The 25,507-nt window shown below is 35.9% G+C and overlaps 1 protein-coding gene across 1 annotated transcript in view; it reads left to right on the top strand.

Moving 5' to 3' along the window:
- Positions 1-25,507, top strand: part of UBR3 (ubiquitin protein ligase E3 component n-recognin 3) — a 199,292-nt gene that overhangs the window by 58,653 nt on the left and 115,132 nt on the right. The window contains exons 6-11 of the mRNA XM_060409777.1: positions 2,392-2,458; positions 7,941-8,071; positions 9,259-9,487; positions 16,954-17,133; positions 17,719-17,852; positions 23,967-24,053. Coding sequence (XP_060265760.1) covers positions 2,392-2,458; positions 7,941-8,071; positions 9,259-9,487; positions 16,954-17,133; positions 17,719-17,852; positions 23,967-24,053 — 828 coding nt within the window. The remainder of the gene's footprint in view (positions 1-2,391; positions 2,459-7,940; positions 8,072-9,258; positions 9,488-16,953; positions 17,134-17,718; positions 17,853-23,966; positions 24,054-25,507) is intronic.

The following is a 25,507-nucleotide window of genomic DNA, read 5'->3' as shown; positions in this document are numbered from 1 at the left end:
TGCAGATAGTCCCTATTCACTTGTCTGATTATTTCTTTAAGATAAATTCTTAGAACTGGAATTTCTGTTCCAGTGATAGATATACTTTAATGACTTTCCATATGTGTATTGACAAATTGCCATTCAGGAAGATTGTTCTGTTATATACTCTCTCAAGTGTAGTACAAGACTACCCATTATCCCACCTGTTTAAATGGAGGTAGACTCCCTTCCTAGCTGAATTTGATACCTATGATGATGTCAGGTTAATCTTTGTTTCTAGACTTTCGTCTTTGTGCCTTCTTGGAATGACTTTTCTCTCCCTAGCTTGACTAATTTTACTTGTCCTTTAAAGTGTCAGTTTGGGAAATTTTTAAAACTTTGTATTGTCAAGGCCATTGCTTGACCAAGGATACACTTTTCATAGGAAGTTTTTATTTGAAATTATGAAATAATCCTACCCTGGATTATAATATTAAAAGTTTTTTTTTTTTTTTGTCTTTTTCTCTGGCCAGAAGAACAGTTTCATAAATGACTATTAGCTAAAATCTCAAATTTTACAATCTTCTGGGTCTTGTGGCATGGTTTACATTTGTATATCTGTCTTTTATGGCTCCACATTTCATACTGGCTGGGTTTCTCTTTGGACAAGGTGAGGGTGGCAAAGGATGAGGCAGTGTAGTTTGTTTGACTGTCACTATTGTTGCCAAGTAGATGACCATAGAGGCCTGGCTTTGGTGGGGGTTAACAGAGGGCATATCGAAGTGCTTAGTAAATGCTGAATGACTGAGCTATGAGGTATCTTTGGGAACCTCTAGACTGGTCCTTAGGGCTGATGCTGGACTTGTCAGAAACTTGCAGTTAAGGCTTGGTATATAGGCCAAGAATACTATACCAGTGGGTTGAGCTGTAGCAGAAAGCTGAGGCTTTTCTGCTTTGGAGGTTTGATTTAATTGAGAAAGTGTCTGGGAATTTGTACCATGGTTCTATCCTGCCATCAGCGTAATTGGTTAGCATAACAGACAGTATGCCAACATACTACCACGCATGTCTTTATAATACCAGTTGGTTCATATATGTTTGGAAAATAGGAAAAAGATGTCAGTATAACGTGGAAGTTTTGGATTCCTATGTAATCTTTCCTGAACTATGTGATAGTTCAGGAGATCTGGGATAATGGGGCATAGTCATGTCCTTTATCTGGAGAGAAACACACCCTCATCTGTGAAGGGAGAAGGAACCTTGAGCATTTGAAGGAAATTAGAACTGAGCAGCTGCACCCATGGCTTCCTGCTTTAGAGGCACATTCCTAGCTTCACTGTTGGTTTCACTGCTGGCAGGCTGCTTCCTTTGCTCCTCTTCCCTTTATGTTGTCTCGGCCAGCTGGCTTCTCACTCTGTTGTGGTGGTATGTTGTTAACATCCCTTGAGACACGCTCAAACCACTCCAGGATGTTTGCCTGGGCATCCAAATGATCTCCCCAGGTACCAATTATTCTTTTGTTATATCTTTGGTTATACACTTTCTTGGTTACAGAATAGGTTGTGGATGGTCTGTCCCTCACTCTTCTATTCCCCATAAGCCTTGTTATTTTTAATGTGAGGTATTTTTTTCAGGAATGGATATATCATGTGTGAGCAGAAATACATATATTTCTTCTTGGGTTTTCTTTCCTAGTAAAAGTGAAAGTGAAGTCGCTCAGTTGTGTCCAACTCTTTGTGACCCCATGGACTGTAGCCTACCAGGCTCCTCAGTCCATGGAATTTTCCAGGCAAGAGTACTGAGTGGGTTGCCATTTCCTTCTCCAGGGATCTTCCCAACCCAGGGATCGAACCCCAGTCTCCTGCATTGCAGGCAGATGCTTTACCATCTGAGCCACATAATAATGTGTTTTTATTAATGTTTTTTTGACCATCAACTCCAGCTTCTAACGTACTGTGCTTATTTTTCAGAACTTGATCTCTTGAACTCATTTGCTTGTATTAGACTCTTCAAAACTTTTCCTCTATTCATTGCTTTAACCCCCTTCTCCTTCTCCTCTTCCTTCCTATGCTAATCTTTCCCCTCCTCCCCTTTAGCTTCTTTGTACATTTAATATTTTGTTTATAAGTTAGGAAGATTTTTATTTTGGGATTTTGGGGCATTTGAGAGTCTTTCATTAGAGGCACAGATTAAGTTTAAGAACTTGATATATTTAATTATAATACTAATTTTAAATTTAATTTTCAATTAAAAGTTATCAGTATTAAAATACATTTTATTATAGCAAATACATAAGAGTAAAATTATTAATAATATGTAAGCACACCTGTATTTTATGTTTAATATAATTTATAAGCATATTTAAATTTACAAAAAATATATAAATTCATGACTAGGACTACAGATAATGCTAATTTTGTTTTTCTCCAGGAGGATCAGGATGGGAGTCAAGGTCTGGGCAAGAGAAAGAGGGTCAAACTAAGCAGTAACACCAAAGGTATTTATATCTTGTTTTTTTTCTTGTGTTAAAAAATGCTTAATTACTAAGAGCACTTGGTTGGCTGGCCATCAAAGCTGTTTGAAGAGAGAGTTATGTTATTAAATGTGTTCAATATGGAGAAAGAGTTGATAGGGGATGATTGTTGGGGACCTCAAAAGCAAGTGAAACCCTTACTGTTGGGATTTTTATTCATTGTTTTCTTCATAAAATGAGCAATATTATATTTGAGCCAGAAAAATAGTCTTCTCATTGAATCTTTTGATTTGGATCCAGCGTTTTTGGTATAAAGCTTAAATTTGATTTGTATCTTTTTGTAATCTGGGGTATGCAATTTCTAGAATGGAAAAGGATGAGCAGCAGGGAAGTAGTGTGGGTATGTATCAGAAAAAGTAACAAGAGTGAAAGAAAATGAGAATGAATGGCACTTAACATATATTAAGGGCTCAGTAAGGGCTCAATATATATTGATGCAAAGGAGAAAGTAGATGTGCCTGTAGTGAGGGAATAGATTAGTAATATTTATCGAACTTTTGTATATGCTAGACATAGTGCTAATCACCGCATGTGCATTCTGTCATTTCATTCTCACCATATGTAGTAGATTTTATTGTTACTACTGTTTTATGAATGAGGAATGAAGGCATGTTAGGCATAACAGCTAATGAGAGGTAGATCCTTAATTCAAATCCCAGAGTTTAAATGCCTTATCACTATATTTTCTTGACCCTCCCTCAAAGCTTTTCAAGAGTACTTGTTATTAGTTGGTAGCCTGTGCTCCATTTTTGAAATGGATTTCTAAATCTTAGCATGGTCTTATTTTCTGGGTTAGTATGATCTGTTAGAAAGTCTTCAGAGGTGAAAATATTTTCATGAAAAGATTCTTTTTTCTACTGCCAAGTGTGTCTTTTGGAAAGTTTAAGACTGCTTGGAAAGGTGGAGCAAGCAGACAGTTTCAGTTGAGGCTCATTTTGTAAGTCTGTTCTTAGTTACTCACGTTGCTGCATTCAACTTATGGACTGTTAGCAGAGGGCATGAAATTTGATTTGCTGTCCAGGACGCACACCTGCAACATGTTCCCCTTTTTCTTGGCCCTGAAGAAAATCTGTAATGCCTGAAAGAAATTAGAAACCTATTTGGCTACCTGGCTTTTTGACTTAACCAGAATTATGCATGTGCTTACCTGAGTCCTTGAGATACATCTGAGTTGGAGGAGATTGTTAGGCATATACTTGAGTTTAAGCTTCAGGGATGTTCAGAAAATAACCTCTCGTGGCGTTAAGAGGTCATTGTTTTCCTTCAGCCTGGTCAAACTCTGGCTTAAGACATTTTTTATGCAGACTTCACGTTGAAGTTTATTTTCTTTTATACCTGAATTTTTTTTGCATTTGAGATAGATTGTTGTCTTTTCCTTCCCTTTACTGGTAAGAAGTAGTAAAGAGATTTTAGACTTGATTAGTTATCATGTTTGGTTTGAGTATGTACATTGAAGAAATGGCTTTTTCAGTTAGTAGAAACTTTTCAAGTGATTGTTGCCTTTGAAAATTTCTGAAGTCCAGAGTGGTTTAGTTTTTGTAAGAATTTGATTCAACAGTTTGAAAGCGAGCTGAAAATAAAATATGTAATGATGGACAAGAGGAGAGGCACTGTGCTAACAAACACATCACTGCCTATTTTCAAAAGTTCAGTTTTAAGGATGAAAAAGCTTAGGCCTAGAGGACTTCAGCTAACATGGTCAAGATGAGCTGGTGAGTTGCAGAGCCTGGACTCTACTGTCTAAATTAAAAGCTATCATTCATTTATACCACATACTAATTCAGAAATTTTGTTTTAACAATTTTGCTTGAAGTGGTTTTAGGTGTTGTGAAGGTCATGATAGTTTAATCAAGATTTTAAAGGTAATAATCATACATAACTAATGAAAGCATTTCTAACCAGATTTCTATAACATAACGTATAAAACACGTAACATATGCTTTAAATATCTTGGCAAACTGGTATCTTTTAAGAATAACAGTGAAGACATTGTGGTTCACCCCTCACCCCCACTTGTGTGTCTGAAGATAGAAAAATTGGATTGTACATAATAGCAGCTATTTTCATTTTAATAGAAGGCAGAGCTTTTCTGGGGTATTCGATTATTTTATTTATTTAAAATGAAGTTAATATATCTAATTTTTAATGCTTGATATACAATTATGGTAGCTTCAGACTTTTCTTTAGCTAATATAAACTTGCAGAGAGTTATAACTATGAATTTAAGAATAAATACTACTAGTTTAAAAAAAAAGAATAAATAGTACTAGTTTTGTTCAGCTTTGTAATTATTTTCAAAAGCACTTATCTGGCAGGGATATTTTTTTGGTAGTCAGTGAAATTCTCAGTCATGTTAGTACCAAGTGAATTTTGAGAAATAAATTGGCTTCAGCAATGTGTGCTGTAGGTTATATTCTAATTTTTAATTATAATCTTTTTATTCCTGTCACCTAATTCATTTGGCCCCTAATTTTGTTACTTTTTGACTTTGAATCTATCAGTGTGACCTTTGAATATATTTTACCTCATTTCTTGCAAAACTGATCATTTCTCTTTTAAATCATTGCCATATCCTGGGAGTGGCAGGAGGAAGAGATTTCTGTTGTACAAGTAGAAAATTGTGAGATTTGAAAAATAAAAAATTTTTATTTCCAAATAAAAGCTGTATAGTATAATTGTATTTCTATGTTTAGTCCTTCTGCATATGGCTTATACTGAAGGCTCCACTGAAAGGGAGTTAGATGGGGGATTAGCAGATATTTTTGTCTCTGTATAGTTTATTTATTTATTTATTTTTTAGTTTTTTATTTTTTTTAATGTTAAAATCTTTAATTCTTACATGTGTTCCCAAACATGAACCCCCCTCCCACCTCCCTTGTATAGTTTAAATTATAGTGTTTCTAGATTAATGAATTTGTTATTCTGAAAATAGTGGTTGTTAGTTATTAATGGAAAATTGGATTAAAGTTATGTCTGATACAAGTCTTATTAAACTCAGTGTTTTACAAAAAAATCAAGAGAGTGATTAACTACTGAGGTTACTCTTTTAGACTCATTACCTGAGGAGATAATGATGTTATTGTTTAGTCGCTAAATTGTGTCTGGCTCTTTTGCCACCCCCTGGACTGTAGCCGGTCAGGCTCCTCTGTCTTTGGGGTTTTCCAGGTAAGAATACTGGAGTGGTTTGCCATTTCCTCCTCCAGAGGATCTTTCTGACCCTGGGATCAAACTTGCCTCTCTTGTTGAGTCTCCTGCATCGGCAGGCAGATTCTTTACCACGGAGCCACCTTATGATATGAACACATTACTCAATAATAAAAGAACTGTAGCACGGGGATAGGATTGGGATAGGGTTAATTAAAAATTCTGCAAGATTTCCCTGGAAGACTACTTGACATGTAATTAGTTAGGGCTGTACCTGAGTATTTTGATTCATGGGATACTGGTTTTTCAGATCTCTCCTCTAACTCTAGTTCTTGCTTAAGCACTGAACCAGTCCATAGTTGACACTTAATGCCCTTATATAGAGTTGATGATTCAGAGCAGTATCCCAAGATAGTTTGCTTTAGTAAAGATTAATAGAATTTTCTAGTTCATTTTGAGGGGTAAAAGAGAACTAAAGTATGAAAAACATTCAATTCACACTTTGCTGTACACCTTGAAACTAACAGTGTTGGTAATCAAATATACTCCAGTGTAAAATTTAAAAAAATTCAGTTCCTCACATACCAGTTGAGACCTTTCTGTTGATTCAGCAAGGCAAGGAGGCAGAGATAGGCAGGAGAGAGCCTAACCCTCAAGAAGTGGCACTTGGCTTTAGAAATAGGCTTCCAGGAGATAATTTATTCCCCCTTCGAATACCTTTTAATTCAAAATGGACATCCATTTCCTGTTTCCTCTATGTCTGAAGAGGACATCCTGAGTCCAGTGCATGTAAACATAGCTGGTTTTCTATATGTTTCCTGGTATGTTCCTACCAGAAGAGAGTAAATGCTTTTGTATATTAGAGTAAGCTGTGCACTAATGATATTTTCTCTAGTGAAGTTAACATTTCATATATGAAGGATAATTTTAAAGAAATAGATAAATAATTCTATAAAGACTTTTTAAAACAACATTGGAGTTTGTCCTTAATAGTATGTTTTTAGTTTAAAATTATTACTATTTAAATTATGTGCCATGAATATTGTCCTTGTAAGATAATTGTTTTAAATGATAGTAGAAGTTTTAGATAAAGGGCTTATGCTTCAGTTCAGTCACTCAATTGTGTCTATTTGTGACCCCATGAACTGCAGCACTCCAGGCGTCCCTGTCCCATCACCAACTCCTGGACCTTGCTCAAACTCATGTCCATCGAGTCAGTGATGCCATCCAACTTTCTCATCTTCTTTCATCCCCTTCTCCTCCTGCCCTCAGTCATTCCCAGCATCAGGGTCTTTTCAAATGAGTCAGCTCTTCGCATCAGGTAGCCAAAGTATTGGAGCTTCAGCTTCGGCATCAGTTCTTCCAGTGAATATTCTAAAGGACTGATTTCCTTTAGGATGGACTGGTTTGATCTCCTTGCAGTCCAAGGGACTCTCAAGAGTCTTCTCCAACACCACAGGTCAAAAGTATCAATTGTTCGGCTCTCAGCTTTCTTTATGGTCCAACTCTCACATCCATACATGACTACTGGAAAAACCGTAGCTTTGACTAGACGGACCTTTGTTGGCAAAGTAATGTCTCTGCTTTTTAATATGCTGTCTAGGTTGGTCATAGCTTTTCTTCTAAGGAGTAAGTTTCCTTTAATTTCATGGCTGCAGTCACCACCTGCAGTGATTTTGGAGCCCAAGAAAATTAAGCCTGACACTGTTTTCCATTGTTTGCCCATCTATTTGTCACGAAGTGATGGGACTGGATGCCATGATCTTAGTTTTTGAATATTGATTTTTAAGCCAGCTTTTTCACTCTCCTCTTTCACTTTCATCAAGAGGCTCTTGTTTCTGTTCGTTTTCTGCCATAAAGGTGGTGTCATCTGCATATCTGAGGTTATTGATATTTCTCCCAGCAGTCTTTGATTCCAGCTTGTGCTTCATCCAGCCTGGCATTTTGCATGATGTACTCTGCATATAAGTTAAAATAGCAGGGTGACAATATACTGCTTTGACATACTCTTTTCCCAATTTGAAACCAGTTCATTGTTTCATGTCTGGTTCTTATGTTTAAGGACAAGTAATTATTTTTCTAGTAACTACTTTATGTTGAATTATAAGGACTACGTATTTTATTGTACTGTGGACATTATAGAAACAACTTGATATTGTTAGTATTATCATTTCAATTATTGAAAGGATAGCCTTGATTTTTAGGCATATTCAGATATTTGAGATTGCTGGGTTGTTATAGTAAGGTTTAAATGAGATGAGCAACTTAAATCATTAGGGTGAATTTTATTTTTCTTATGTAGATCAATCCATAATGGATGTTTTGAAACATAAAAGTTTCTTAGAAGAGCTATTGTTTTGGACAATAAAGTATGAATTTCCCCAGAAGATGGTGACTTTCTTACTCAACATGCTTCCAGATCAAGAGTATAAGGTATCTACATTTTTTCCTTCTTTTCTGAACTTTGGTCGCCTTTCTTTGCCTTTTCAACATTAAATCTTTTTGATATATTTCTCAGCTCAGTTGCCAAAAGAGGGCCTACACAAAAAGCGCAGTATTTTAGATCTGAATCAAAGCACTTTTACAGAGCAGGATTCTTAGGGTTACCCTTCTGCATGAGACTTGGTCCAGAGAAATTGCTGGGGGGCAAACAAAAGCACAATTACACAAATAAATATGTGGTTAAAAATTGTAGTAAATTCTCTAAAGGAGAAAGATGCAACATGCTTTGAGAAAATGTTTAATGGGGACAACTGAATTTAGATTGTGAGATTCAGCATGGGAAAAGTACAGAGTTAGTAGCTTCTGGCCATAACTGTTAAAGACACAATAGTGTTGACTCATGTACACATGTAGATGAGTAAAGTCTCTAGTCTCAGAGGATGTGGACCCACCAGTTACTCTTCTATGTTTATGGCAAAGTTATACAGCCTTGTGTCTGAAAAGACAGTGAATCATGGTTTAGCTCTTCTTATGGTTTAAGAAGTAAAGCCTCTTTAGGAGTGACACTTTAATAATGCTGTTTTGTATGTTTATGTCTCCTTAAGAAAACAATGGATGAAGTGTATATGGTACCCAAAAAAGAAAACTTAAATATTGGTTGGCTTTCAGATCAAATAGGAAAAAATATCATTTCTTTCGGAGTAGTCACATTGACTCACTTATTGTTTAGTTGTGTAAACAACTCGATTTTCAAATGAGACTTTAGATTTTATTGCTAAAGTAGTTAGCATAGGACAAAGACATATTTTGACATTAGTGAATTGATACCTTTGTGCAAAGTGAAGATTTGTGTTTTTAAACCATCTTTGTAATTGCTTTAAAACTTTAGTAATTTAAAATGCATATTGAATATTTTTTTAACTATCAAACTATTTTGCAAATTTTCAAAAAAGGGACAAATGTAAGACTACCATCATTGAAATTACTTTTCCAGTTGTCTTAGACATTGTCATAAGCTAATCATAGCTTAGCTTTATAAATTTTGTACTTTATAATTTATACTTTATGCTTTTTATACTTTATACCATTTTCTACTTTAAAATGCTAGTATAATACGTTGAAAATGTGCTAGCAAACTTAAACTGTGTTTTTTTCTTCCTGTTTAAAACATTTTACAGGTTGCTTTTACAAAAACTTTTGTTCAACATTATGCTTTCATTATGAAGACACTGAAGAAAAGTCATGAATCGGACACTATGTCTAACAGAATTGTGCATATTAGTGTTCAGTTGTTCAGCAATGAAGAGCTAGCCAGACAGGTAACAGAAGAATGTCAGCTGCTGGATATTATGGTCACTGTGCTGTTATACATGATGGAAAGTTGCCTTATTAAAAGTGAGCTACAAGGTAAACTCAGAATTATTTTCACTGGTTTTATAAGTACACTTTGCATAACTAGCCTTAAAAACTCTTTTTATGCTTAAAAGTAGCTTTTAAAAATATTATAAAATAATACATATTTGTTAAAGCTTGAAAAATTTTTAGCAAAATTTAAAGAAAAACTTTAAATACAGTTCTGTTATTCACAAATAACTTGTTAACATCTTGGGATGTTTCATTTCTTTTTGTGAGCTGAGTATTTTTATAGGTAAGAATATGTACTGTAAAATATTCTGTCAAGTGTACACATTAAGAACATGTTTTTTAATGATTGCAGATAGTACTATCATATGACTTTACCGTACCTTATTTAACCATTTTCTTATTAGATAAGATATAGTTCTATTTTTACAGTCATGAATTTGTTACTGTCAGCTTTAGACATTTTGTATGTGTATACTTTTATAATTTAAAAGTTGAAATAAATCTTGCCTTTTATATGTTCCTTTAGTGTGATCTTTAATTTTCTTCCTTTATGCCTTTTCATATTGCCATAACATTTTTAGGGATTCTTCCCATTCTTACTTGTTTGTGGTCTTTCGTCTTGACTTTACCTCCTCATAATAATGTATATTATTTGAGTATTTGCTATGTACTAGGCACTGTGTTTTTTTGGCCTCCAAAATCGCTGCAGATGGTGACTGCAGCCATGAAATTAAAAGACGCTTACTCCTTGGAAGAAAAGTTATGACCAACCTAGATAGCATATTCAGAAGCAGAGATATTACCTTGCTGACTAAGGTCCGTTTAGTCAAGGCTGTGGTTTTTCCTGTGGTCATGTATGGATGTGAGAGTTGGACTGTGAAGAAGGCTGAGTGCCGAAGAATTGATGCTTTTGAACTGTGGTGTTGGAGAAGACTCTTGGGAGTCCCTTGGACTGCAAGGAGATCCAACCAGTCCATTCTGAAGGAGATGAGCCCTGGGATTTCTTTGGAAGGAATGATGCTGAAGCTGAAACTCCAGTACTTTGGCCACCTCATGTGAAGAGTTGACTCATTGGAAAAGACTTTGATGCTGGGAGGGATTGGGGGCAGGAGGAGAAGGGGACGACAGAGGATGAGATGGCTGGATGGCATCACTGACTCGATGGACGTGAGTCTGAGTGAACTCCGGGAGTTGGTGATGGATAGGGAGGCCTGGCGTGCTGCGATTCATGGGGTTGCAAAGAGTCGGACATGAGTGAGTGACGACTGAGTGACTGAACTGAACTCAGGCACTGTGTTAATATTATTTATACATTGTTTCAATTAAATTTCTGAACAACTCCCTGTGTATGCTCAGTCTTTCAGTCCTGTTTGACTCTGGGACCCCATGGACTGCATTCTGCCAGGCTCTTCTGTCCATGGGATTATCCAGGCAACATACTGGAGTGGGTTGCCATTTCGTATTCCAGGAACAACTCTCTAGATTGGTGTTACTATTTCCACTTTCAGTTCAGTTCAGTTCAGTCACTCAGTCGTGTCTGACTCTTTGCGACCCCATGAATTGCAACACGCCAGGCCTCCCTGTCCATCACCAACTCCCGGAGTTCACTCAGATTCACGTCCATCGAGTCAGTGATGCCATCCAGCCATCTCATCCTCTGTCGTCCCCTTCTCCTCCTGCCCCCAATCCCTCCCAGCATCAAAGTCTTTTCCAACGAGTCACTTTAAAGATGAGTAAATTGAGGCTTAGAGAAATTGAGTCATTTGTTGTAGAATATATAGTTAGTAGATGACAGAACCAAGAAGGACTTTCTATCTCCTGATGTCAGAATCTTTGTTCTTAGCCACAGTATAGGCAGTCCAATTTTAATAGGACTTTGTCTTCACTTGTTGACACTTGGAGCTAAATTTAAAAAATAATAACAAACTGCATCAAATTTAGTCTTAGGACGTTTCCATTCTCTGTGAATGGGAGATCTTATGCTTGAAACGTGCCTTCTACTGTTGTCTCCTTTTGCATACCAGCTCCTGTTTTCTCTTTATACTGATAGTCTGCCTATTCTCAGGTGCAGTACCATAGCCTGAAAATTTATATAGGGGTCAGTGCAGGCATGATGCCTTCTATGTAATAATAACTCACTAATAATGATGATAGCTGCCATCTTTTGAGCGCTCACTGTATACCATGGTTTCTTTCCCAGTGCTTTAATATGTTTTATCTAATTTAACCATCAGTAATTCTGGGGAGTAGATACTGTTTTTTTCCATTTTAGAGATAAGGCAACGATGAGGCAACTGTGGCTTAGGGAGTTGAGAAGTCAGTGATCTATGGTTTTATAGCTGTGAGTGTCAGTCTAGGTGTCTGACTTCAAAAGTCATACTCTGCCTCACTATGTACAATAACTCTGACTTCCCATTGTAAATATGATGGGAGAGTAATATATTATTTACATAAAGCAGTATATTTCTTTACCTTTTTGATGGAAATATTAAAAACTGATTTGCATTATTTTTCTATCTTTGTGTAGGATGCCGTTTTCTTTATTAGATACTTAGCTGTGTATATTCAGTTCAGTTCAGTCGCTCAGTCATGTCCAACTCTTTGCAACCCCATGGACTGCAGCACGCCAGCTCCCTGACCATCAACTGTGTATATTACTCTTTTTCTTTTTTGAAATAGTATCTGTCATTGTTGAACTGTATCAATGATATTCTTATACATAGAATTATATAATTAGAAAAGGACTTTTCACAAATACAGCATTTTTAATTTATAAACTGACAAACTTGAAAAAATGAAAAGTATCTACTCTTTTCAAAAGAATTGAATCTTTTTTCTTGACTAGGTAGTTTAGCTATGCTTATTATGTATGGCTTGCGTTTTAGAGAAGACTGTTTGGGAAGGAGATGTATATGAGTCTGCCTCCCATTCTTTTTTTCTAGCCTGCTTTCCTGAGAGAGTTTTTGTGTTTGTTTCCTTAACTTCCAGTCTCTCATTAACCCGCCTCCATCTAGTGTTTGTTCCCATTGTTCTGTTGCTTCTCCAGAATTGTCCAGGACTCCGTTAGCCACGTGTCCTACTTTTCCTAGAACTGGTCCAGGTTATGCCTGTTATTTTGACATCAATTTTAATACAGTCTTTTTTACTCTCAAAAGTGTTCCAGTTTATATAATTAATTATATGGTCACCCTTTCTGTGACTACATGATAAGGCAGCTGGTGATAAAACACTGGACCTTATCTTGCTTGATTTTCATTAGCATTTCACGCTGTTGCTTCTCCGTTGTTTGTGTGGTGTGGAATGATTTTCTGCTTATTCTGTCAGTGTTTTTGTTTCTTGGCACTTGGTCTTGCTATCCCTGTGTTTCTTACTTTTCCCGTATTTTCTGAAATTGTATTACGTAGTCTTCATTGCTTTCTATGTATACTTTCTTCTACTGCAGTTAGTCTGTCCTGGAAGTTCTTACACAGATTGAATATTCCAAAACTAAATAGCTATAAGTAGCATTGCTAAGATCTTTAAATATAAATGTATTTTTTTCTAGCAACAAATTACATTATTTCTAAGCCAAGTCTAACACTATCTTTAGCTCCAGTGCTGTTTTTGTTTCCTCTTTCTAAAGTATGTAACATTTCATGGCACATATTTACTGGTTTTCTAAAAACACCATATGTTTTCCTTGTTTTTACATGAAGAGTATTGGAATGAGCTTTAAATATATTGAATTAGCCACAGATATTACCCAAGTTCTCTACGCTTTTTAGTTTGTAATAGCCTCCGTCTAGCCTTTGTATGCATTGTCATTAGACAGTGTTTGAAAATTTTGTCTATACTGTTAGTAAATGTAGGAGCTGATACAATGAGTATTCACATGGCCACAGCAATAACTGAAGATTGAAAGAAAGAAGCCTCTAGTAGTACGTGACCCCTTCCTTATACTTTTACTTTCTTATACTTTTCCATATCCTTGAAATGTTACAGTTTGTCCTGTGAAATTGTCTGTGTAGAATGGAACTTTAAACCATGTGTTGCGTAACTGTAGGAATGTCTATAGTTGCTCATAATGCCAGATTGATCATCTGTCCTGAATATCATATTATTTATTGAACTATATTCTTTGGATATCTGCAAGCACCTCACACACACAGTGTCAACACCAAAAACTCATTCTCTCTCTATGAAGTTCTGCTTTTTTCCTATTACATGTGTGTGTGTGTAAGTGCTCAATTAAGTTTGTGTGTGTTAGTGCTCAAGTTGGTGTTTTGGCACCACACTAACCATCTACAGAGCTGCCCAACCTAAACCTAGGAGTCAGTTTTGACTTCTTACTCTTTGTAGATATAGTGACCATCACCAGGTCTGTCATTTAAATCCTTCTAAATATATTAGAATAACCAGTTCTTTTCATCTCTGCTCTTTATGCCAGCACCGTCGTTCAAGCCATTGCCATTTCTAGGCCTTCTGTTACTGGTCCTCAGCACTCTTCTATAATCACTCTCCACACTAATCATCTGTTCACGTCCTCTCTTGCTTAAAACCCCCTCTGTGGCTTGCCATTCTCATCTCATGAACTGCAGACTCCTAAAGCTGATTTATAAAGCTGTCTAGACTCACTGGTGCCATGTACCTCTGCATTCTTTGTCCAGTAGTTCCAATCTTTTTTATACTGCTTCCTCTACCTAGAATACCCTTTCCTCCTTGTGTCTAGTTTGCTTGGCTAATCACAATTTCTACATCATTCTGTAAATCTCAGTATAAACATCACTTCCTCAGGAAACTCTTTTTTCCTAAATTGTAGACCAGCTTTATTTGTTCTTAGGACTTCTTGTACTCTTTCTATTACAGCACTACCGTGCTGTGTCTTATATTAATCTCAGCAGAGAAAGAGACTGTATAAAATCTTGATGTACTGTCCACTTTATTTTCAGAGCTTACTAGAATGCTGGACTCTCTGTAGGAACTCAGTAAATATTTGTTGCTGAGTGACTGCAAGGAGATCCAACCAGTCCATTCTAAAGGAGATCAGTCCTGGGTGCTCTTTGGAAGGAATGATGGTAAAGCTGAAACTCCAGTACTTTGGCCACCTCATGCGAAGAGTTGACTCATTGGAAAAGACTCTGATTCTGGGAGGGATTGGGGGCAGGAGGAGAAGGGGACGACAGAGGATGAGATGGCTGGATGGCATCACTAACTCGATGGACATGAGTCTGAGTGAACTCTGGGAGTTGGTGATGGATAGGGAGGCCTGGCTTGCTGCAATTTATGGGGTTGAAAAGAGTCGGGCACGACTGAGCGACTGAACTGAACTGAACTGAACTGAATATCATCTAACACTGAATCGCTGCTCTCTCTCTATCTATATTTGGAAAAGTATCAGTTGGATAAAAATAGAAGTTCTAGTCATTTTGTTTCATTGTAGATTCCAAGGTATTTTTCACAAGGACAGTAGTATTTAAAGCAGTGTCAGGGAAGTAGTGATTTTGATTAATTGTATTTTGCTTATTCATCCTCTGATTTCAATTAAACAGTGATTCTCAATGTTTATAAAAGGTAAAAACATCTCCGCATCCCTAAGCACTGTCCCATCAAAGTCAACTGCTCACTCACTCATAATGGCTGTTCTTCAGTTCAGTTCAGTTGCTCAGTCGTGTCTGACTCTTTGTGACCCCATGAACTGCACTACGCCAGGCCTCCCTGTCCATCACCAACTCCCGGAGTTTACCCAAACTCATGTCCATTGAGTCGGTGCTGCCATTCCAGCCGTCTCATCCTCTGTCATCCCCTTCTCCTTCAGCCCTCAATCTTTTCCAGCATCAGGGTCGTTTCAATGAGTCAGCTCTTCGCATGAGGTGGCCAAAGTATTGGAGTTTCAGCTTCAACATCCGTCCTTCCAATGAACACCCAGGACTGATCTCCTTTAGGATAGACAAGTTGGATCTCCTTGCAGTCCAGGGGACTCTCAAGAGTCTTCTCCAGCACCACAGTTCAAAAGCATCAGTTCTTTAGCACTCAGCTTTCTTTATAGTCCAACTCTCACATCCATACATGACCACTGGAAAAACTATAACCTTGACTAGACGGACCTTTGTTGGCAAAGTAATGTCTCTGCTTTTGAATATGCTGTCTACGTTGGTCATAACTCTCCTTCCAAGGAGTAAGCGTCTTTCAATTTCATGGCTGCAGTCACCATCTGCAGTGATTTTGGAGCCCCAAAAATATAGGCTGTCACTGTTTCCAAATCTTAGGTGTGGGTAATCTGTAAACCCTCCCTTATCTCCATTTCCTCATTCAGCTATACCCTCTCTCATTCTGTTGTGGGTCCTGTTTCATATGTTGTTAAGTTTGAGTTGGGTGAAATAATTTCATGGACTGAAACCTAAATTTAATTTGTGGAAATATGAAGTACAGTAGAAGCCCTCTTCACTGATGAGTTTGACAATAGAGTGGTTAGTTAGAAAGTTGATTAGAGTGAGGAATTGTTAAAAAATGATACATAGATATCTGAAACAGAGGATTTTAACTGAAATCACAAGAGTGCTTGTTTGTTCTCCAGTCTTTTCATTTTGGGCAAAGCATTTGTAAGTTATTGTATTCTTTACTGGAATTCTCTCTTATCCTTCTTGTATATACTACGTTTGTAAAGCAGCACTTGTGATTTCCATTTTCAGTTTCTTTAAAGTAGAATAAGAACATAAAAATTTTTATGAAACAGTCTGAGTTTTGAAAATCTTCTGTACGATTTTTCTCCTCCAAGATTTTCTTAGGCACTTTTATTGTCTTTCAAAAGCTTATGATCCAGTTTTTATAATAGCTCTATTTATGCATTCGTGTTTTATCAGATTATATACTTGTGATTTAAATTTTATAATTATAATACACAGAACAGTTAGTATGAACAGAAACAAAAACAGACTCTGGATAAGCATATACCTTGGGTTTTGTGTAGTCTGAAATAGGCTCAGCTTTGAGCATGCTGTGTATTATGGGTGTTAATTTGTTTTACAGGGGTAATGGGGGGCTTGTTTGTTCCATGAATCAGTTAAGCTGGAATAGGGAAATAGGTCAAGAGAGCTAATACATACATGATATAACTTCTAATACTAAAGATTTTATACAAGCCTAATCCTCCCTATCGCTTCCTTCCAATGATGTGTTTAAACTTTGAGGCTTTTTTTTTAAGGCTTTATGTTTTTTATAGTTTCATAACTCAATATCGTGTAATATGTTTGACAGGTAGTAATAATAATTATAGTGATGTGCTAAGTGTTATATTAACGTTTCATTTAATTCCCTTAATATATGTGGTGTTTTTTTTTTTTTACCATTTTTATAGGTGAGGAAATTGATTCAGAGTTATGTAATATACCTGAAGCCATATAGGTATTAAATGTCAGGTTGGGGTTTGACTTTAGGTGACTCTGATTATAAAATATATAATCTTTATCATTGGTAAGGCTATCTTTTTTAAGCTAATTTTTTCTGGGTGTATGTGTTTGTGTCTGTTTTAGATGAAGAAAATAGTTTACATGTTGTAGTGAATTGTGGAGAAGCATTGCTGAAGAATAACACTTATTGGCCTCTTGTCAGTGATTTTATTAATATCCTTTCTCATCAAAGTGTGGCTAAGAGATTTTTGGAGGACCATGGCTTGTTAGTGACATGGATGAACTTTGTATCTTTCTTTCAAGGTATGAATTTCAGTCTTTTTCTTATTTATTTATTTTAGTTTGCAAAATTACTAATAGTAAACTATCAGACCCTAATTGAAAGAAAATAAATAGCACATCATTCAGTTACATGTGAAATGTCTCATTTTAATTGATATTTGTAAATTATTTAATAAAGTGCTCATGAAACATATCAGAGTTATGAAAAAAGTCAAACAATTATATAGAAAATAGCAGTGTAATTTTTAAAAGCATTTTAAAGCATTTATCTAGAAATTTTCGTATAAGAACGATTGTTAACACTTCCATAAAAAGTTCAACCAGTACCAATTAAAATGGTTTTGAGTTTATTTAATATATTCAATTATGTTATATAAGAAAGAGATAGTTCACAAAATGTTTTTAAGAAAGTCTTGTTTATGAAGAATTCTGAAAGGACCGGACTATTTTTTTTTAAATAATTTATTAATTTCTGTACATATTTTGTCATTTATGCCATCTGTGAACATTAAAATCTGTTTGGTATGAGGAAGTATTTTACTTGATTTTGAGTATGGGTGTTTGTTTCCATTTGGCATGGTTTATATCTGTTCTAATTTTTGTAAGGTATGAACTTAAATAAGCGAGAACTAAATGAGCATGTGGAGTTTGAATCTCAGACCTACTATGCTGCCTTTGCTGCTGAACTTGAAGCCTGTGCACAGCCAATGTGGGGACTCCTATCACATTGTAAAGTTAGGGTATGTTGAAAATATTTTTGTTAATTTCTGTATTTACCTTTAAAATAATTTTAAGAAGAAGATTTGTGGAAACATTGACTTGTTTACTTGTATGTAATAATATGCAGTGTTTAATTTTGAATTCAGCTCTGTGAAAATTGACCTAAGACAGTAATGATTATTCTTAGGTAGGTTGGACTTGATGTATGTAAATGAATTATCAGATCTTTCTAGCCTTCCCTTACTATAAATAGTCTTTGTAGCTGCACATTCATCTTTATTGTTTCATTTTATCCATTATCAGTTAGTTACCTAATGTTTCTTATCTTTCAAGGGATGAGGATAAACTTAAAGTTTACACTTTTAAGATTCCAAGAACAAAATCAATATACATTTCATGCAATTCCTGTTTGTTTGTGAAAAGAACCTAAGAGTATATAACAACAACATAAATTCTTATAATTGGTTAAGAAACATGAAGTCGTGTCCGACTCTTTGCGACCCCATGGACTGTAGCCTACCAGGCTCCTCAGCCCATGGAATTTTCCAGGCAAGAGTACTGGAGTGGGTTGCCATTTCTTTCTCCAGGAGATCTTCTCAACCCAGGGATCAAACCCGGGTTTCCCGCACTGCCGGCAGACGCTTTACCGTCTGAGGCACCAGGGAAGCCCAGCTCACTTATAATTGCATGTGTTTTTGTCTTTCTATAAAAATACATATATTTACCTTTGCATTTTAAAGTATTGGTTTGATGGGTCTCTGGAATCCTTGGATAGTTCAGAAAAATGTTATCTCCTGACCCTACGAAACTAAGGACTGAAAGATTTTGCTGTATGGATCCCATGAAGTCCTACCTGCTAGCCTGTTCCAGTAAGCATGCTGCAAAAGGTTGTATAGTGCTTTTGGTTCTGCCTCTTTCAACTTAGGTGACTTGGTCAACTCATTTAAAACCGTTTGAGCTTCTCAGACTCTTTCTTTTAAAATCCTAAAGGGAACAAAACAGAAATGGGACAGCAAAGCCTGCTCTTATTCACAGGGTTATTATGAGACTCTTCTACATATATTCTTTAAATGTATGTGTTTCTTTAAGTGGCTTTCTATTTTCTCTCATGACTCCAGCTTTCTCTTAATGCAGATGACTCACAACTTTATTACAGGCTAGCCAGGTTCAAATTTCCAATAGCTCTGGTTATTCAGCATAGAATGTCAGAATATTCTGGTATTCTCCTTATAGGTACATGAGTTTTCTCAGGTTCCTAACTAATGTTTTAAAAACCTGTGTCTATACTGTGTCCTTTATGTCATTTTATGTATGCTATTATAAATGATGCAGGTTTCCAGTATAGAAACCTCCCCAGCTGTGTTCAGACTATAATCAGATACCGTGAATTCTCTCTTTTGTCCAGAAATGTCTCTCTACCACTTCTTTCCTCTGTTTTATTTCTTTATGTCAGTGTTTTTAAAATCTTGGTTGTTAAGGTAACTTCTTAACTGATTTTTCTGCCTCTAGATTCTTCCTACTCTAGTCTTTCCTAATATCTAAGTTACCTCTGAGCTGTGTGCTTATTTCTCCTTTGCTTAAAAATCATTCACATTCCTTTCTGTCTACAGGATAATGTCCTTATTTCCTGTAGAGGCATTTAAGAACTTCCACAATTTGTCTTCAACGTATTTGTAATAATTTGCCTTCTTATACCCCATCTACCTCCATGCTTTCACTGGCTTGATTAGTATTCCTCAGCATGCAGTTCCTTTCTTGATTTCAGTGCTTTTGTTCAAATTAGTCCTTTTTTTTTTTTTTTTTTTTTGACATACGCACTCATTCTTTCTGCTTAGTCCAGTGCTTCTCTTATATAAGAATCATCTGGGAAGCTTAAAAAACATATATGCTTAAGTGTCACTGCTAGAGATTTTGACTTGTTTGGTGTACAGTAGGATCTTGGCAGCAGTTCTAACTGGAATGAAAAGCCATTAGTATTAGCTTTTCAAAGATTGTATTCAAAGACTCAGCTGACATGTAATCTGCTCATTTTAACCTCTTTCAGATTTATGATTCTAGTCTCTGTTTTTATAGTACTTCCTTTAATTTCCATTGTAGCATTTATTAAAAAAAAAAACCCTGTCATCTAATATGAGATTTGTTTGTTCATTTATTTAAAAAAAAAAAGTCTATTGAACGCTGTTCTATGCCAGATGCTATGTAGATGTTTGGGTTTGGGGTGTCAGACAAATCAAATAGATGTTCTTGCTCTATGGAGCAGTCTAATAGCAGAGATAGACATTAAGTAAGTAGGCATGTAGACTTGTTTTGTAAGCTTTTGTAAATATTCTACAGGAAAATATCAGGTTACTATGAGAATGATGAGTGTGGAGACTGATGGTTTTGAGGATCAGGGAAGGCCTTTTTGAAGAAAGAATATGAAAAAGCCAGCTATATGAAGAATAAAAGTGGGATTAGGGCTGGTAGTAAGGGAGATGGTATGGAATAACCTACCCCCAATGAGAAGGTGATTGGTCTTTTTAAGGAGTTTGTGGCTGGAGCCAGAGAATAAGATGGAATTGGAGAGATAGGCAGAGAGTAGATTATTAATGCAGGTTCTTATAGATCATGTTAATGAGCCTTGGATTTAATTTTAAGGAGAAGCCAGTGAATATTTTAAAGTAGGGGTTTGGTGTGATCAGACTTATATTTAAAAGTTCATTCTGTTTGTTTGGAAAGACTGGATTGAGGAGAGTATGGGGAGCATCAAGACTAGTAGCAAATAGACCAGTTAAGATGCTGTGGTAATATTCTAGAAATTTCAGATTTGAAATTCAAGATGTATTTATTAAAGGTGCATTTTGAATGTTAAAGATGTGTTTTGAAGGTAGAATCAAAAGGGTTGGTGATGGATTGTATGTTATTGATGAGTTAGATAAATTTTTGAGTAGCTGTATATGGAGATAATTTTACAGAGGTGAAAAAGATAATAGAAAAGCAGGTTTAAAGTTTTCAGAGTTAGATAAGTTAAGTTTGAGATGCCTCTGAAACATCCAAGTGGAAATAGTGAATAAGCAGTTGGATATATGAGTTTTGTACTCAAAGAAGTCTGGGCTAGGGTATAAATTTTAGACCCTTGAGAATAAAAATGGCATTTATTGCCAGGGGATGGAATGCAGTCAAGTTGGGAGAAAAGGGAAATGGACTTTGAAGAAAAAGTTAACATTTAAATGTCAGAAAGGGAAAGGAGAAAATAAACAGAAGAATGCAGCATCACATAAGCCAACAGAAAAGATGCTGCCTTTGGAGAGAGGATTGATCTGATGTTGATATGAGAAGACCAGTATTTTAGGAAGATTATTCTGACAACTGTTTAGAATGAATTTGGATTATAAGACTGAAGCTATGTTTCTTTCTGTGATGAAGAGAAATCATTGTTTTCAGGCAGTAGTTATTTTTCACTTTTGAAGGCCAGGATTTCATTGTATTTTGGGTCCCTTAATCTAAGAAGTGAAGATGACAGAGAGAAAAATGAGCTCATGTTATCTTGTAATAAGAGAGGAGTTTGTCAGCTAAAGGGACATCTGGTTCCTAGATAAGATGTTCTCTTGTTGAGAACCTGTACTATGCCAGACTTTATTCTTATGCTATATTCCTCATGTTATGTTCTTATCTAATCTTCATAGCATCTCTTATAAAGTAGAGAGTATCATCCCTTTTTTTAAGAGGTTGAACAACTCGCCCGCATTTACACAACTACAAGTAGAAGCTTGAGTTTGAAAACAAATCTATCTGATTTCAGAACCAGTGCTTTTTATCACTTTGCTATAATTGTCTCTTAAAGAGGAATGTCTAGAGTTTTTTAGCAGCAGTGTTGAGGTTTTAGAAATGTAAACTAGAAAAAAAAGTATTTAAAAAGCTGTTTCTTTATGTTTTTTAATTATAAAATGTAAAACTAGAGGATTAGCAATAAAAAAGGAAACTTCACCTGATAGCTTACTTTCTTTGTATGATTGCCTTGTATGCTATTTGGTTCTTAAAAGTGCTAAGGGATCATTGAACAAGTTATACTAAATTAATAATAGATAGCTTGGATAAAGGGATGGCACATTTCTAGAATGTCACTAATTTTTGCTTTCTAAACGGGAACAAATAAGCTGTGAAATTTCCATCTAGTGGCAAGCTTTAGATTACTGCAAGCTAGACACAAGTTGAGTCTGGCGGTGACTCTTTGGAGCACTTAACCAGCACTTGTCAGATGTAGTGCTAGAGTGTGACATAGAGCATTGTATGCACCTTGTTTCCATTTGCTTCTTCATAACAGGAACCTGTTTGACAGTGATGGTACCTTTTGTTGACATTGATGCCCCAAAATGTTTTTCTAAAACCTTTTTATTGAGAGCCATTTTAATCTGCTTAAACTATACAATTAAGTAGTTTACAGTGTATTCACAAAGTTGTGCTGCAGTCACCACTAGTTCCAGAACGTTTTTAACACTGTGCCCCTGCCCCCTGCCAAAAAAGAAAACGCAGCCTCTCCGTTCCAGCCTCGTCTCGTTTCCTGGAAGCCGCTAATCTCCTAAATAGTATTCCATAGCACAGGGATATCACACTTATTTGTCCATTCATGGGTTGATTTTGGTTTTTGGCTCTGTGGGTAATGTTGCTGTGAACATTTGTATAGGTTTTTGTGTGAATGTATGTTTTCAACTCTCTTGGGTGTATGAGAGTAGAATTGCTTGGTCATGTGGTAGCTCTGTGGGCTTCCCTGGTGGCTCAGCTGGTAAAGAATCCACCTGCAGTGCGAGAGACCTGGGTTCTATCCCTGGGTTGGGAAGATGTGCTGGAGAAGGGAACGGCTCCCCACTCCAGTATTCTGGCCTGGAGAATGCCATGGACCATACAGTCCATGGGGTGGCAAAGAGTAGGACACGACTGAGCACTCTTCATTTTCACTTTCATGGTAACTCTGTTTAACTTAAAAATGGCTGCACCGTTTTATATTTCTACCAGCTATGTATGAGAGTTTGTTGCTCTGTATTCTTGCCAACACTTATTTTACATTTCAAAAATTATAACTGTCCAAATAGGTATAAAGTGGTAGGTATCTCATTGTGACTTTGATTTGCATTTTCCTAATGACTGATAGTATTGGCATCTTTTCTTGTGCTTGTTTGTCATGTGTAGATCCTCTTTGGAGAAATGTCTATTCAAATCCTTTGCCTAATTTTTTAAAGAGAGGGTATCATGATTTATTTTTCCATGTTTAACTTAATACTTTCCCATTTCACTGAATCAATTTCTCCATAAAACATTACAATATTCTTTCGTGTGTGTGTGCTAAGTCACTTCAGTCATGTCCTACTCTTTGCGACCCTATGAACTGTAGCCCGCCAGGCTCCTTTGTCCAAGGGATTCTTTAGGGAAGAATACTGGAGTGGGTTGCCATGCCCTCCCCCAAGGGATTTTCCTGACCCAGGGTCAAACTTGGGTCTCTTTACATTTCCTGCACTGGGAGACAGGTTCTCTACCACTAGCGCCATCCAGGAAGCTCACAATATTCTTCCACAGTACCCTTATTTTAAGGGGAACATAGTCATTTGCAAGCTAAGATATTCACAGGCTGTTTATAGTACTCCTATGTTCTGCCCTCTTTTTTTTATTGTGGCAAAATATGCATAACATAATTTTTCTTTTTTACTGCTTTAACCCATTTTTAGGTATATAATTCAGTGACATTAAATACATACATTCTCAATGTTGTGCAACCATCCATTTCTGAAACTTTTATTTTTATCATTCTAAAAGAAACTCCATCCAATAATAACAGTAGGGAACTTAACATTTTTAGGATCTCTTGAAATGGAATCCAGTTTACGTCACATAAATTTATTTCAGCTTTGATTCATTTTCAGGAATATATTATATAGAGGGTGATATATTGTGTTCTTTAATTTTTATGACTATCACTAATTGTTACTATTAGTTTGTGAAATGATTTCTTGAAATGGCAAATGTGGTTATTTTGAACATACGTATATTTTGTTATTTTACATATATAAAATACACATAACTATTTTTATATATTGCATATACTTTGAAGTTGAGCATATATATATTTATATACTATAAATTTATAAGGCTTATTATTTTAGGAAACTCAAGAATATACCCGAAATGTTGTTAGATATTGCCTTGAAGCTCTTCAAGACTGGTTTGATGCTATTAACTTCGTAGATGAGGTATGTATATTTTTGATTATGTAAAAGCATTTAAGAAAAGAAGTGTTAGATCTCATTTAACCTTGAAAATAATGAATGTCTTTTCATGGGATAAGGGAAAGATGTCAGAATAAGCATAAAATCACTAGGCTTTAAAAAAGGAGGAAGTAAGAGACCAATCATTTGTTATTTAGGGGATTCTACAGCACGTTAACTGTATTTGCTTATTTCCTAGAGAAGGAATATTTTTTAATGTTATTAAATGTGTATTTCTCAGGAGTGAATATCAGTTTCTTTCAGGGAGGAAAAAGTGGCAGTGCAGATGTGAATAGAATAGAGGAGATTGATGGAAAAGGCACCACAGCTTTATCAATTGGTCAGTGCTCTGTGGGTATGAGCAGAAGTAATTGTCATTGATAATGAACTGAGAAGAATTAAATAAAGAATGAAAGAAAAAAGAATGAAAGTTTAAGTAGAATTTGGGAATCAAACAATGTCTTTTACGATGTTTAAAAGTTTCTTGTTTCTTAAAGTGCTTTGACATATTTGTTTCTGAAAACAACCCTGGTTAAGTAGGGAAGATATTGTTAATCCTTTCCTTTTTCATAGATGTAAAATGGAGATAGAGATATTAAGTGACTTGCCTGTAGTTTTATGGCAAACTACTAATAATTCTGGGTCTAGAGCCTACATCTCTCAACTGCTTGTCTGGTAGTATTTCAGCTGTACTAGCTGTTGGCAATGGAAAGAGCTTTAGAATTAGGCATACCTGAGTAAAAGCTGTTGCTCTGCCACAAATCAAATAGCTGTGTCTTCTTGACAGTGTTTTTGTTTGTTTTAAAGCATTACCGAATCTCTCTACTCATTTCTTTAAGATAATACTATTAGCCAGTGAGGATTGACCAAGAGGCATGTATTTCATATGTGATAAATATTTGTTCTGTCAGCCTGAGTATGGAGGTCAGAAGTTATTGCAGTAATCCAGCACAGATGAAGTAAATAATAATTTTTGAATTGAATTAAGACATATCAAACAATCACTTAGAACACAGGATGGAATAAACTTTTCCCAAAGTGTAGACCACTTAAGAACCCTGAAATTCTAAATATCATTTATGAGTGTATAGCAGAGCAACATTTATGAGTATATAGCAGAGTAGTTAGAGTCTTCTCTCATGAGAGGAAAGTAGAACATGTGTTCACCCAGCAAATATTTATTGAATGTTTACTATGTTCTAAACACTGGGGATACAGTGATGAAAGGGTTCCTGATTTGAGGAAATGGAAGACAAGTAAATGGCTAATTTGATCAGAATGCTTCTGTATAAAGTTCTGACGAGGGTGCTATAGGGGAGAGTAGAGTGGAGCATCTGATTTACCCTGGGGGACTCAGGAAAAACTTCCTAGTAGAAATGTCGTTTCAGCAAAGTCTTATGGTACGTTAATCCAGCGGGAGCAAGTATATATAGCATTTG

Source organism: Ovis aries, chromosome 2 (genome assembly GCF_016772045.2).
Source record: "Ovis aries strain OAR_USU_Benz2616 breed Rambouillet chromosome 2, ARS-UI_Ramb_v3.0, whole genome shotgun sequence".
In the NCBI taxonomy this organism is placed as follows: Eukaryota; Metazoa; Chordata; class Mammalia; order Artiodactyla; family Bovidae; genus Ovis; species Ovis aries.
This window is presented reverse-complemented; position numbering and strand designations above follow the sequence as displayed.